Source organism: Nilaparvata lugens, chromosome 11, assembly GCF_014356525.2.
Source record: "Nilaparvata lugens isolate BPH chromosome 11, ASM1435652v1, whole genome shotgun sequence".
Classification (NCBI taxonomy): Eukaryota; Metazoa; Arthropoda; class Insecta; order Hemiptera; family Delphacidae; genus Nilaparvata; species Nilaparvata lugens.
In genome coordinates, this window is record NC_052514.1 from 35,413,006 (window position 1) to 35,429,255 (window position 16,250).

The following is a 16,250-nucleotide window of genomic DNA, read 5'->3' on the forward strand; positions in this document are numbered from 1 at the left end:
CTCTATTTCAAAATTTTTTCTTCCTTTCCAGAGACCATTCTCAAAAATATTATCTACTTCTCGTAAATGAATAAATGCTTGCTGCCTCTTTTCGGCTCAACTCACACTTACGCGACTCAGGTCGAGAAGAGACTCGACTCTAGTGGAGAGCATGTGTTTTCAAATGGTGACAGTCGTGGAGACTAGAATCGACTGGTCTGAGTGTCACCATTTGAAAACACATACTCTCCACTAGAGTCGAGTCTCTTCTCGACCTGAGTCGCGTAGGTGTGAGTTGAGCCTGAAGCTGCGTACAGATATACGAGCTTCCAACCCGCTCCGCGCATACTCCGTCCTCGTTCCGCCATCGTTCCGCCCTCGTTCCGCCATCGTTCCGCCATCGCTCCGCCCCTGCTCTGTACTCGCACCGATCATGAACGTTACGGGAGACGTTAGCTCTTCTCGCGTTCCACTCTTGCTCACCGGTCGATCATCAATCGATCTGCTCGAGTGAAGTTCGATTGCGGAGCAGAGCGAAAGTCTGTACGCACCTTAAGAATTAAGAATATAACATGTGGTATATCTGAATCAATCATACCATACATGGAACCGGTTGCACCGGTAGCTTGTTAAATTTTAATCAAGATGCTACGAGAACCAATCGGAAAATAACGTCAATCTCCTCCATCTGATCCTATTTCTTCTTCTTCTTCTCCTTCTCACCCTCCTCCTCTTCATTCTCTTTCTTCTTTACCACCACCTCCTCCTCACCCTTCTCCTCTTCCTCCTTCTTTCCTCCTTCTCTTCCATCTACTCTTCCTTCTTCTCTTCCTTTTTCTCTTCCTTTTTCTCTTCCTCTTTCTCTTCCTTTTCCTCCTACTTCATCTTTTTGCTCTCTCCATCTTCCTGAATTCGTGTATTCTATCCTCCCCAATTTCATTCTATGCAACTTTTTCTCCACTTTCTATGCCTACTCACTATCTCTCTCTCTCTCTTTTATTAATCAATAATTTGATCTTATCTACCTATATAATTATTTTACTCTATCAATTTTCAGTCTTTTTTCTCTTAAATATTCATATTAATTAAAACTTTTACAATATTTCCATTAATAAATAAATCCTTAGTTTAATTAATTAAATTAACGTTTTGGTAGAGAGTTAGTGGGGAAGATATTTTTAGTATTTTTTCCGAAGAATGGACATTAATATGTCCAAAGCTCCGCCAATTTATGTAGATGCATAACAATATAATTATCTATAGTTATTATATTACAAATGACTTTCTCATGTCATATACAGATCAATAATTATTTCCTTAGTCTATATTATGTAAATTAATCTATAATTTTGCTGTATTGTAAGCTATTGTATATAAGTGTATAAGCCAGTATATATTGTAATCTACATAAATAAAGTACTCAATCAATCAATCTCACTCTCTCTCCTGGTCGTGTGTTAATGGTAAGGATATTATATGATCCTTCTTAGAGAATCGACAATTATTTGTTGAAACACCGCCGATTTGCGAAGTTACATCACATTATTATATTATCGTTATTCTAATTGCATCCAATCTTTATTCTCATTCATTAATCATTTATACTTTGTAAAATTTGTTGAATAACTAGCATTATCGTCATTTAATGTAAATTAGTGTATAAGCCAGTAAATATTGTGACATACATAAATGAAGAAATCTAATCTAATCCCATTCCTAGATATCCTCATTTGATTTTGAACAAATTCAACCATCTCCTTCCTCTCTCCCATATTCCATTTCTTCTTTTTCTTCTTCTTCAATTCAACTCCTTCTTCTTATTCTCCTCCTTAGAATGAATTGGATTTTTACTTTTTCCTCTACTCCTCCTCCTCATCGTCCACCTCTTCTTACTCTATCTCCTCCATTCTCTTTTCCTCCTCCTCCTCATCCTATTCCAATTCTTCCTCCTTGTCGATTCATGCCTATCCCTTCTTTTTGACTAGTTTTACATCCTTTTTATACTTTACCTCCTCCCCTCATTCTTCACAGCTTCCCTCTTCTTTATTCTATTTGTCCAATCTTTTCCTCCTTTTCCCTGCAGCTTTGTTGCCCCATTAAGCCCTTCCAAGCACTGATTTGTCCGTGGGGTCACAGAGTGCTACCATATTTAATTTTCCGGAAAGATAAGAGGCTCGTTTTCCACCGCTGTAAAGAGCAGACACGCATTTTCCGAGTTTTTCCAGCTTGTTTGTGGTCTGGAAAAGTGCTACTTTCCCGTGTTTCAGTTTGCTTTCAGGTGGCGGAAATTTTATCCCAGATCTTATCCTTGCTTTGTCAGATTACAGTCCCAGGATTTGTACCACCCTAACTTTATTAAGACTAAGTTTCCGCTTATTAGGATTCTTCAAACGAATTTACTCAACTTTTATGACAGAGTTGTGGAAGTATTTCTACAGTTTTTACATAAAAATATCATCATAAATTTCCGATCGTTGTCTTGTTTCTGCTGACGTATTGAGGTCTATGTTCCAACTCGATTTGCTTTTGTCTGTCTGTATGTAACGCGAGTACGGCCAAATGCGTAGATAGAATTCAATAAGATTTGGCAGGAATACTTTTTCAACAGCGCGTCGAAGTATACACAAAGTTTTTGAAATTTTGCATTTTAAGGATAATATGAAAATAAAAGGAATTCCTCCATATCACTATTTATATTATATATCAACTACTCTAGAAATAGGATTAATCTATATATAAAAGCGAAATGGCACTCACTCACTGACTGACTGACTGACTGACTGACTCACTCACTCACTCACTCGCATAACTAAAAATCTACCGGACCAAAAACGTTCAAATTTGGTAGGTATTGTAAAGCGTTTTTTGATGGCTTCACATAGGTATAGTGAATCTTGTACTAATTCAACGGTGTTGAGGTTATAAATTTTGTAACTGCATGCGTGGACGCTTAGTGTACACCAGACTGATTGACTCACTACAAGATTCAATACAATTGTCGGAATCGCAGGAGGCCTAAACGCTCGCTCACCCTTGATTCTTCTTGTGACAGATTGTATGGTGATGAAATTTTTATAAGTAGTGTAGCGGACGCTAAACACTGAATACGGATACCTTAAAATTATTACCTGTGAAGAATGAGCATATAAAATCATACAGGTCGAGCAAAAATCACGATGTACATAATTTACGGGACGGCGTCTCTAATAAGTTCTGAAGGATTAAAATACGGTACCTGGACCAAATATCGTTCAGAATATATTTCGAGAACAGAGTCTTGCCGGGTTTTAAGCTCTATTGTAGGAAATTATATGATCTCTGGCTGCATCTGCGGTACTGTTGATGTATTCGCTCCTAAATCGAGGTTGCTAACAGATAAAAGCTGATATATGAGCAGGTAAGGACAAAGAATAAATATCTCGATCTGACCCCACTCACTACATCCACTTAGACCTGTTCCAATATCCAGCTTAATTCAATTATTTCAATGATCGTATTCGATCGGTTCTTGATGATATAGAACGTATCAGACACAATAATTGACAGGCTTAAGAAATAATCAAACTCAGAAAACGAATTAACAAAATTGAAATATATTGTAATAAAATATATGATCTCACAGTGAAGATTCAGAATATGATTTACAGATTGAAAGTGTTTTAACATTAACAAAAAATGATTAGCAATTTTCTTGTACTTGCATGACACCATGCATGATTCGACAGAATTTTACAATTGATAAAATTTAACAGTTTTGAAAAAAAAAATAGTGAAAAGTGAATAAAAAATGTTTTTTAAAATTGTTCGGGTCGTGGTTCTGGCAGCAGAGGATAGTTAATCAACCACAAGTTCTTAGAAATTCTATATGAATGAATTCTAGGCTCTTAATAACTAAAAGTGCTTGTCGGCGTGGCCAATAATTTAACGAAGAAAATTTTATATCTTTCTGCACTGAAATATTTTCGAAGCGTAGGTTGGGGCCCCTTTAAACTTATAACTCACGTGAAACTCCTTGGCGGTCGTGGTTTCTTCTTTGGATCAAAATCGTTTGATCGGCAGCAATCCAGGCTTCGGTCTCAGCACGTGGGGAATTTTAATTTAAATATCTCCTTCACCAAATTAATTAAGGGATAATTTAACTTTAGACTTTTAATTTATCGATTGATGAACATAGATTTACGAATAACAAATGGAATAGCCTTATATATTGGCTCACAAATAGAACATATAAAATCGAACGAAAATCTTACAGATAGGTCTTGGTAGCTTTAACGAGGTCTGAACGGTGAGGATTTCAAAAGGGAAGTGCTGTCTTTTCTCTAAGCTTCTTGGCTAGAACCTTTCTTCTGAGAATCTCGGTGTGATAAATTTGCATAAAAATTTGCCATTGGTGGAACGATTGTGACGTAGACATGACGTCAGTGGCAAGCAATAGAATATAATTCCTTTAATCACGATAATAATTCAATTTATATAATTCTTAAAACTGCTCAATCTCCTAGACATAGTTACTCTCATACAATGTACATGTGCTAGCGTATATGATAAGGCAGGTTTGTTGTCTGATAGTAGATTAACATGTGTTGTTTTCAAACGATCACCTTTTTGGTGCTATTTCTATGCACTATGGTTGGCTTAGGCTTGCCAAAGAGATTTAATCACCATGTGGTTCAGTTGAAGTAATAGTTAATAAATTAATATTCTTATACAATTTTTATTATGTTTGAGACTGTTATAGTTAATTTCTGCCGTTCTTATCAATAATATAATGTTCATGCTATGACCTAGTTAGTTACAATAATACTTGACATTATAATATAATTTTTTAAGTAATAAATAATTTCAACAATAATACATACATTTTATTTTTTATTCGAAATTCTTGATCCTTTATTGATAGTTTTTACTTTTTTAGAAATAAAATTATACCTTGCATGAATCTGGCATGACATTTTAAAATTCGTTGAATCAGTCAGCTGTGTTTGGGCTGCTTTAAAACATCTGATCGGTAGTAAACAAAGTGTAACCTCAAAATTCAATGAGTAATTCATAAATGGTTCGTGCTTTATTTGCAGAAAAATTATAATTCTATTAAATAATTTTCTAGAAAATATGCAGTACAGAACGGTACTCTTATCTAATATATAGTTACTGATAAGTAAGCTTTATCGCTTGGTCGCTAAACATTCCTTTAGCAAATTCTTTCATTTTAAAAGGTAATCACAATTTTCTCCCTTCTCATGAGGTCTATTAAAAAAATTCATCACACAAAAGCCCCCAGGATATTTTAAATAGGTAATTGGGAGACGAGTCGAAACAATGACTATTTGAAAAATCCGATATTGTGATGAATACACCATTTCATCTCATTACTTTTACAAAAACTCCACACTTAACACTAAAAACAATATATCGTGCACTTTTGGCTACGAGAAAATAAATAATTGATTGTTCCTTCCATTGGATACAATCGAAATACAATAATTGATGAGGTCTCTTTGGATCCTTCATTAAAACAACTCCACAACTTCCATTTACAGGTGGCTTATGAGCTGACCCACAACTATAACAAATATAACAAAATTTCACATATTATCCTCTTAGGATTCAAGCAATATTCGCAACAAATATAGATTTTCATTATTTTTCATGATTATTACAAGTTTCGACTCTTGGTTTTGGCTTTTACATATGTTGGGTGAGAATGTGATTAATTTCGGTGACTTGACAATTGTCTACCGCTTCATTCGAGCAATTCCTTTTTTACGCTTAGTACATTGTGTACAAACAGGGTTACACTTGAAGTGATTTTTTGACTTTTATCAATGCTGGTTACAAATACTATGTTTTTAAGGTTATATTCATTGATTTGAATTACAATTCCTGATCTTTTAATGCAACAATAATAAATTTCATATTTGAAGGTAAGAATTTCATTTTCTTTTGAGCTTTTTTAGAGATACATTTACATACATAGAACATGCGCATTTTGTGCAATTTAACATAAACATATATTTTTGGTTGCGTTTTTTATTTATAATTTCACATTAAATAATAGATTATAACAGTTAACAACAATATTGCTTTGATTCATAATGATTTATTCTGTGATTTCGCACACATTGGCTGAGATGACGAAGAAAATTATCAAACAGGCTTTGGCTCTGAATAGATTTTTCTATCGATTCTGTATTTCGAGGTTAGATTTACACATTTTTTCAAATAAACTTTGTTTATTCCCTTTCCTCCTATTCACTACTAATTTCATCTGATTTCTAATTTACAAGTATTTTCTGTTGATAATACAATTTTTGTTTTTGTTTTTCAGTTGTGCGGATGGTACCAGGCGATGGTTTCTGTGATGACTATGACATGAGGCGGATGGCTTGATTAGGTTGGTAAATTTTTAAAGTTGTTTTGTAGTTTTAATTTCTTGACCTAGAGTTGATAATAATTTCTTCATTTAATGTGGATTGTTGATATTTCCTTATTAGCTGAGATGCGGCGAGTTTAGGTTATATTGATTAGGCTGCAGTAGAAAAATGCTAGTCTGCAAAGATATGATTCGATGGGTAGGCTGTGATTGTGAAAAAATTTGATAATTGATGTAATTCACAACATAGTTTCCAGTTAATTGAAAAATTATTTCTTCCTTAAGCCCCCATCTAAATATGATTTCTGTTTTTCTTTCAAGTTTCCATTCCAATTTGCAACTATCCGTTTTATCAAACTTGGCTTAAAACGAATGTGCCGACGAAGTAGGTGGATCTCTTCAGCCAATGTTGTCCTTCTTTGTTGACCGGTGACATGTAGTTTGTTATTCTTAAACCTGACATGCCGGTGGTGTCTGTGGGTTCTTCTAAATAATATTTTCCTTTTCTGCATGCTGGTGTACAGTCTGCTTGATTTTTACCGGACATGACTGCGGTGATTGTAGGTCCTTCTTGAGATTATTTTCCTTTTTTCTTGCATGCTGGTAGAAAGCTTGATGTAAGATTCTAGCCTTATATGACGGCGGTGTAGATGAATTCTATTAGATGGTTTTCTTCTTGGACATATTGTAATCCCTCTTGTTTGTGGTTTTGATTCATAGGTTTTCGGTTTTTGTTTTGATTTTGATTTGCTGTGGGTTTCCGTTTTACTTCTATTGTTTAGTGGGCGATCTTCATGAGTATTGGTTTCACATGTTTCAGGTGCTGTCCTCGGTGGCTCGGAGATACGGGCGGTCGGCTGTCCGGGCTGCTCTTCTACTCGGCGGGCAACGTCCTTGGACTCCTGGTGTCCGGCGCGCGGGGGTACGAGCTGTCCCTCTATGCCATGAATGACGTCCTCAGCTTGGCGGGCGATGTCGTCCGGCTCCTCTTGGCGTTCTGCGCGCGGTGGTACGGGCTGTCCCTCTATGCCATGGATGACGTCCTCGGCTTGGCAGGTGGTGTCGTCCGGTTCCTCTCGGCGTTCTGCGGGGTGTGGTGCGACTTCAGTCTTAATATTCTCGGTGGGTTGGTTTTCCATACATGTGTCACATTCGTTTGCCTGTTTTATGACCTCTCCTTCGAGTGTGTCTGCTTTCGCATGCATGGGCTCGATCACTGGTCCAATATTGACTTCCATTGCATGATCCGTCTCCTCAATTTGCTGTGTTACCGTCCTGCTTTTCTCTGTTGCTCCCTTCAACTTTTGATCCAGTTTCTCAGAATCTTGTTCATTTGCTTTCTTTATTCCCTCACTTGCTTGTTTAGTTGCTTCATTTGTCTGTCGGACTTCCTTATTTAACTGCTGGCTGCCCTATTTAATTGTTGAGCTGCCTTCCTTGTCTCTCGGAATTGTTTAATTAGTTCTTCATTTGCTCGTCTGTTTTCTCTAATTAGTTCTTCATTTGATCGCTTGATTTCTTCATGTGCATCGTTTAATGCTTTCAGGATGATGTTTATATCTTGCTGGGAAACGGGTACAAGGTGTTTGGTCGGCGGCAATGGTTTCTCCCACGCGACACCTTCCGTCTCTGAAGTCGCTGATGTGGGTTCCAGGATGCTGTGTGGTTCTTTCATGATTTACTGGATGGTATAATGATGCAAGTGCAATGAAACGACCGCGAACATGTGAGGTTATGTGAAATGATTTCATGTGAATGATCAAAAATTGAAATAGTGTGAAGAATTCGTTCAATGAAGAAATACAAAAGTGTGATTCAATAATATGTTCAGTGATGAAGTGAATCAAATTAGCAATATCATTAACATAAAATGATAATAACATAAAGGATACACAATGGATAATTATACGGTAACGCAGGTACGCCTCTTATAATTTATTAGTATTATTATTATAAATATTTTACTCTTATAAGTTCTTGCCGCAATTCTATATAGGGCTAGTATTCTTCGCAAAATTTTATATAAAAGCAGCAGTGTTCTGCTTGAATTATTCTGCAATATATCCTTGATTTAGTTTGGCTTCCCTTTTTATGCCTTAAAAATTTTTTAAACATGCAGTAAATAAATTTGATCCTCTTTTCCGTAAATTCTATAAATTGCTTTGATATAGAACTAATGTTCTTGAAATAATATGACCTTTCTTATGGCATTTCTTATACCTATGACTTATGATATGACCAATTTTCGAATAACACAATAATGAAATTCTGAGTTCGATTTTTTCTCTAAAAAATTCATCAATCGATAAATTTCTTTTCTGTTCAAAAATTGTATATGGCACGTCTTGCTGTTTAATATAACAGTGAACAGTTGATATTAAATTTGAAGAAATTCACAACCATGAATTTTCGAAAAATTTTCCCGTTGTCAGCGCTATAGTATACTGAGCAACTAAATAATCCTTGTAGTCGATTATCCACCTCTTCAATGCCTATCACTGTTGGGCGCCAAATCATGTAAAGCGTTTTTTGATGGCTTCACATAGGTATAGTGAATCTTGTACTAATTCAACGGTGTTGAGGTTATAAATTTTGTAACTGCATGCGTGGACGCTTAGTGTACACCAGACTGATTGACTCACTACAAGATTCAATACAATTGTCGGAATCGCAGGAGGCCTAAACGCTCGCTCACCCTTGATTCTTCTTGTGACAGATTGTATGGTGATGAAATTTTTATAAGTAGTGTAGCGGACGCTAAACACTGAATATGGATACCTTAAAATTATTACCTGTGAAGAATGAGCATATAAAATCATACAGGTCGAGCAAAAATCCCGATGTAGATAATTTACGGGATGGCGTCTCTAAAAAGTTCTGAAGGATTAAAATACAGTACCTGGACCAAATATTGTTCAGAATATATTTCGGGGACAGAGTCTTGCCGGGTTTTAAGCTCTATTGTAGGAAATTATATGATCTCTGGCTGCATCTGCGGTACTGTTGATGTATTCGCTCCTAAGTCGAGGTTGGTAACAGATAGAAGCTGATATATGAGCAGGTAAGGACAGAGAATAAATATCTCGATCTGACCCCACTCACTACATCCACTTAGACCTGTTCCAATATCCAGCTTAATTCAATTATTTCAATGATCGTATTCGATCGGTTCTTGATGATATAGAACGTATCAGACACAATAATTGACAGGCTTAAGAAATAATCGAACTCAGAAAACGAATTAACAAAATTGAAATATATTGTAATAAAATATATGATCGCACAGTGCAGATTCAGAATATGATCACAGATGAAAGTGGTTTACATTAACAAAAAATGATTAGCAATTTTCTTGTACTTGCATGACACCATGCATGATTCGACAGAATTTCACAATTGATAAAATTTAACAGTATCAAAAAAAATATAGTTGAAAAATGAATAAAAAATGTTTTTTAAAATTGTTCGGGTCGTGGTTCTGGCAGCGGAGGATAGTTAATCAACCACAAGTTCTAAGAAATTCTATATGAATAAATTCTAGGCTCTAATAACTAAAAGCGCTTGTCGGCGTGGCCAATAATTTAACGAAGAAAATTTATATCTTTCTGCACTGAAATATTTTCGAAGCGTAGGTTGGGGCCCCTTTAAACTTATAACTCACGTGAAACTCCTTGGCGGTCGTGGTTTCTTCTTTGGATCAAAATCGTTTGATCGGCAGCAATCCAGGATTCGGTCTCAGCACGTGGGGAATTTTAATTTAAATATCTCCTTCACCAAATTAATTAAGGGATAATTTAACTTTAGACTTTCAATTTTAGATTGATGAACATAGATTTATGAATTACAAATGGAATAGCCTAAAATATTGGCTCACAAATAGAACATATAAAATCGAACGAAAATCTTACAGATAGGTCTTGGTAACTTTAACGAGGTCTGAACGGTGAGGATTTCAAAAGGGAAGTGCTGTCTTTTCTCTAAGCTTCTTGGCTAGAACATTTCTTCTGAGAATCTCGGTGTAATAAATTTGCATAAAAATTTGCCATTGGTGGAACGATTGTGACGTAGACATGACGTCATTGGCAAGAAATAGAATATAATTCCTTTAATCACGATAATAATTCAATTTATATAATTCTTAAAACTGCTTAATCTCCTAGACATAGTTCCTCTCATACAATGTACATGTGCTAGCGTATATGATAAGGCAGGTTTGTGTCTGATAGTAGATTAACATGTGTTGTTTTCAAACGATCACTTTTTGGTGCTATTTCTATGCACTATGGTTGGCTTAGGCTTGCCAAAGAGATTTAATCACCATGTGGTTCAGTGGAAATAATAGTTAATAAATAATATTCTTATACAATTTTTATTATGTTTGAGACTGTTATAGTTAATTTCTGCCGTTTTATCAATAATATAATGTTCATGCTATGACCTAGTTAGTTACAATAATACTTGACATTATAATATAATTTTTTAAGTAATAAATAATTTCAACAATAATAATACATTTATTTTTTATTCGAAATTCTATGTCATTTATTGATAGTTTCTACTTTTTAGAAATAAAATTATAGCTTGCATGAATCTGGCATGACATTTTAAAATTCGTTGAATCAGTCAGCTGTGTTTGGGCTGCTTTAAAACATCTTATCGGTAGTAAACAAAGTGTAACCTCAAAATTCAATGAGTAATTCATAAATGGTTCGTGCTTTATTTGCAGAAAAATTATAATTCTATTAAATAATTTTCTAGAAAATATGCAGTACAGAACGGTACTCTTATCTAATATACAGTTACTGATAAGTAAGCTTTATCGCTCGGTCGCTAAACATTCCTTTAGCAAATTCTTTCATTTTAAAAGGTAATCACAATTTTTCTCTCTTCTCATGAGGTCTATTTAAAAAATTCATCACAGTATGCTAAGTTGGCCCTTTAGAGGCGCACTAAGAAATCTTTTGGCAATATTTTAACTCTAAGGGTTGTTTTTAAGGGTTTAAAGTTCGTCTTTTAGCATGTATATTCTTCTTCTCCCAATCTCTTAATTATAATTGATATTTCCATATCATATGTTACTATAGAACTATAATCTAGATAGAGTACCTCTTAACAGTTGTTAACTGGCAACTAAATTAATAATTTTGTCAGGTTGGCATTAAGTTGAGTTGACTTTGTTAGGTTGGCACCAAGTTGAAGATTCAAATGCATTTATCGCGGAAAAATTGATTGGGCACTGCTACTTCAATCCTGAGAATATTATATTACTAGCAGTCAGGCTCGCTTCGCTCGCCATATCCGTTTAGTCTGGACCCCCGACTGGATTGTCCTAACATATGATAAAAATTCCCAAATGAAAAATGCAGGCGAGCGAAGCGAGCCTGCTGAACTCATTCTTGGGCGATCCATTCGGGGGTCAAGGGGGCGGAGCCCCCTGGCTAGACGGATATGGCGAGCGAAGCGAGCCTGACGGCTAGTCAGATTATAGAATTATTCATAATCAATCAGCTGACAATTCATTGCATGCATTACACAGTTGTCTATTTCTATAAGGTTCAGCAATGTACCTAGAATACATACCTATTCTAGGTATCTTGAGGTAGAGTTTCAATATTTTCTTAGATGCGTGCCCATCAGTATCAATATTCTCCCATTTGAAAAACAAATTTAATAGGTGATTGAGAATAAAAAAATGATAAAATGAACTGAATGCCGATGAAATTATAATATTCTTGGTTGAAAAAAATTAAATTTAAAATAGTTGAGAAGTATTTTCATCAGTTGGAAAGATTATCACGAAACTGGATAAATCATCATATGGGATACAAATTCAAACGTGAACTGAGTTTATTAACATGAGTGAGTTTTTTATCTTAACCAAAGACCTTAAAGAGACATAGACAGACCCACAATGCCTATGCCTTCCCAATGATAGCCACTATTGGGGTATTTTAGCACGAGATATTATATATTATTTATTTGTAATAATATAGATCACAAAGGCATTGGTGGCATTGGTACGTAATAATCTTATGGGTTGCCGTCTCAATGGCGGATTTCAATTCCAAGTACGACACTAGCGCTGCATGTGAGTCTATGCATTTTTAAGGTCTTTGATCTTAACAAATAACAGTTTTTAAGAGTAAATTATGATTCAACTGTGAATTGTGATTCAACTGATTCAACTAGAACTGGTGACATTAGATACTTGGGATGAGAAAACTGCTTGGGGTCTACTGTTCACAGAACTACTGGTGAATGAATGAATAAATATACTGAAACCATTGGTGGAGCATTAAATTCCAGTTCAATTCTCATGTGCAATAATACTGAATTTCCGATAGTTAGAATTCTTTAACGATGGATGAAGAGACTATAGTGAGGTCCACGTTATAATGGCAGTGAAGAAAGATAGAAGAGCAACATTGCTGATCCTCTGTCTTGTCAATGCCTTCTATAGACGGTAGCTGATACAGGTTTATTTATGTAATATTAACTGTTTGTCACTCTTAGTTCTCACTGAGAAAACTCTTAAGCTGGGTTTTCCCATTTGTGCGTAAATGGCGTCGTCGACCACGACAGGGTGAGGATCTCAGATTGGGTAGATTTCAATTTGTCTAAATATAACCTAAAAGATTTTGTTCAATTAAGTTTCAATGCAGAAGGTTGAGTTTCTCTTTTTTCATATTTTTAAATGGCAATATGTTAATATTATTAGAAATATTTTGATTCTTGAATAATAAACACAAATAATGAAAAGTTATTTGATCAGCTTTTTTAACACTCTTGAAATTTTGACAATAAGAATGTCAACAATGCTTGTCGTTGTCGACTGCGGAAGTTTACACACAAACGTAAATGCACATTGGAGGGTCGGTTTTCAAGCTTGGGATTTAGCCAAGTTCTAGACATTAAACAGCTGGATTTAAAAACTGGCTTTCCGAAACGGAGCCTAGCCTAGTCGCAGTTTTATGATAATCTCCATTTTCTTATTTCTGTAATCGGAAACGTTTTTCCTTGACGAAATGAATAATTTCTCCTGAATAATTCCTAATAGCTGAAACCTTACACTATTTCCTCTTCATTCTATTTTGTGTTCAATTTTCTAGTTTTTCGAAATTCAATTTGAACGTGGACAGCGACTACGCCCCGTCTCGGAAAGCAAATTTTCTGACTGCAGCTGTTTGGAGTCTAGAACTTGGCTAAATTCCGAGCTCGGAACCCGGCCCATCCTTCTTCAGTGAGATCAACATTGGAAACTATCAGTTTCCCTCATAAATAACCTCAATGCATCACAGAGTTCAATGCTGTATTTTTTTAAAAAACATCAGAACAGACTGCAGCTAAATTAATTTTCGTCCACTGCAAACCAATATCATATTTTCGTTTGAGGACGAATTTTTTCCGGATAATTGAGATCCATAGCATTCTTCCAGCAAATATTTTCGTTTGAAGAAGATATCCCTTTCCATTAATAATTGGAACTCAGTATTCGCTTATCAAAAAATAGAGACAATATTCATCTAAAACCATTGTGAACTCATATCATACTTTCATGCATTGACCACTGTCAAGCAATTGAAAAACCATTGCTAAAAGAAAATTGCAATGTTTCTAGAATGTATTCTAGTTAACTTGGAAAATTGTTTGTACATAATACATGAAAACTTTTGAGAGAAACCTGGTTAATAGATTTCAATTGAATCCTAGCAATGATAATAGGATATTGTGGATACATCCTACATTCAAAGCTTGAAAAGGAACTTGGTTGATAGATTCCAAATAAATTCTGGCATCAGTTTGTAAGAATGAATTTTTTGTTTGAAAGAATATTTCAAATAAATTCTGGCATCTAGCTTGTTAGTCGACTCCTACAAAAAGTACGACATTTTTGCGGATCTCTTTCTAAGTAACTTCCATGTTGTCATTTTTTGCTCATTGCTCTCTTGTAACTCCTATGTTTCCAAATTTCTCTACAAATTCATCGACATTCAGCGTCGACCAAAAAATCTCGACCTGAAATATTGATGGAAAATGCATCGTTTTACTACCAATAAACCAAGCTAGTGAACTGCAATTTTTCACAATACAAAGAGAAAATTCCTGAATTGATTGTGAATTACAGTAGGCTATGATTTACTCTCTGTTGTAGCAGCGTTTCAACGGATATTTGTCCGTTTTTCAACATTCCTGTTGTTGAATTAAAATAGTTGAATCCTGGTTTTTGATAGTTTATTTTAGACTGTTTCGAAATGGAAATTGCACGCCTGTAGCAGGTCATATTGTGATTGAAAACAGGATTGTTGAAGGAAGCATATACTCATACTGCAGCACTCTTTCATATTTCATTGTGTTGAAAAAGATGCCTCATATATGATATATTATTTATTCAAATATGATATATTGTTGATAATAATATTATTGACTAGCAGGGAGCCCGTGCTCCGCAAGGGTCTATTTTAAAACTTGACAAACTGATAACTTGACGTAATGAAATCTTGAAGAATTTAAAATAGGCCTATGAACATCTTCGGTTGATTAAGAATCGATATGCAAAATTTCAAGATAATCAGTCCAGTAGTTCATACGTGATGATGCGTCAAACATAATTTTTCTATCCCGTACTTAGTATAAGCCAGTTCCTTCCTTTATTGTAGTAATAGATAATGTTAGCTCTAAATGTATCCTCATACAATTTCAAATATAGTTTTGGAATTCTATTGAACTATATTATATTTATTGGAATCAGTATTGTTCTTCAGTATTTTCAATATTGTTTTCTTTCTGATTTCAGATATACTCGTGAATCATTGACAACCGTGTTACATGATTATACTAATCGAAGATGTAAGTACACTTTATCTATTTGTGAGTGATTTATCTATTTCCATCATTAGCTATACTTTTGTATTTTATTAGTATGATAATTTCAGTTTCATAACAAATAATACTGTTAAATATTGAGTGAATGAATGAATGAAAAAATGGAGCAATAATAATAAAGTTTCATTTTTATTAATTCCACGAGAACCAATCAGAGAAGTCGTATTTTCGAAAAAACCTTCTCCGATTTTTTCTCGTGAAATTAATCACGGTTTAAATTTAACCTGCTTTTGTGCAACCGGGCCTCAAAGTAATTTTTTTTAAGCTTTCATTTCCTTCTCAGGTTGATAAAAATGTCAGTGAGGATTGCTGGAACATAAGCTTGCTATCCTTGACTTTTGCAAGATAGTTGCCAATATTTCCATCTCACACATGATGTGCATGACTGTTTTAAGATGACTTTAATTATAATGGGGTTCATGTTATAATGACAGTGTTTAATTAGCAATGGTATTGCTATCCTTGTCTATTACTCAACAAAACGTATAGCGGCTATCTCTTTCTCGCTTTGATCTGTTGCCAGATCGTCTTTTAACAATGTAGAATTGATAATTGATCAACAAAATCATGGAAATCCATTATGAAATTATTGAAAAATATAATTTCTCGCTCAATAAAATAAAATTGATTATTTCAAACGAGAATGAACAGTTGATATTACATCAATAAACCTGTATCAGCTACCGTCTACAGAAGCTATTGAACTTAATTAGAAGCGTCATCGTAGTTCTCCACTGCCATTATAACGTAGACCTCACTATAGCGACTGTACAAATCTGCAGCTTCAGTCCATTCGAAAATTAATTTCGGAGACATATACACGTCTGTGATTCATACACTAACGGGATATTCCCTCTATGTTAATACTTTTAGCTGACGGAATAGCATTGAAAATGTATGTTAATAATAAGGGATGTTAATGAGGAATCGCCCCATTCCCGTATAGAGAGATTCAGGTAATTGAGAAAAGATAGCGCATTGCTTTCCTGTATGGTATAAATTCAGCATCCAATTA

General features: G+C 34.8%; 2 protein-coding genes across 5 annotated transcripts in view; one reads left to right on the forward strand and one right to left on the reverse strand.

The window, feature by feature from the left end:
• The window catches only part of LOC120353481 (glycine-rich cell wall structural protein 1-like), a 50,303-nt gene extending 42,713 nt beyond the window's left edge, over positions 1 to 7,590 (reverse strand). The window contains exon 1 of the mRNA XM_039437287.1: positions 7,279 to 7,590. Coding sequence (XP_039293221.1) covers positions 7,279 to 7,590 — 312 coding nt within the window. The remainder of the gene's footprint in view (positions 1 to 7,278) is intronic.
• LOC111054880 (RYamide receptor) overlaps positions 1 to 16,250 on the forward strand; it is a 247,579-nt gene that overhangs the window by 100,773 nt on the left and 130,556 nt on the right. For all 4 annotated transcript variants that reach the window (XM_039438312.1, XM_039438313.1, XM_039438314.1 and 1 more), the window contains one exon: positions 15,147 to 15,199. In XM_039438312.1, the coding sequence (XP_039294246.1) occupies positions 15,198 to 15,199 (2 nt within the window). In that variant the 5' untranslated portion in view covers positions 15,147 to 15,197. The remainder of the gene's footprint in view (positions 1 to 15,146; positions 15,200 to 16,250) is intronic.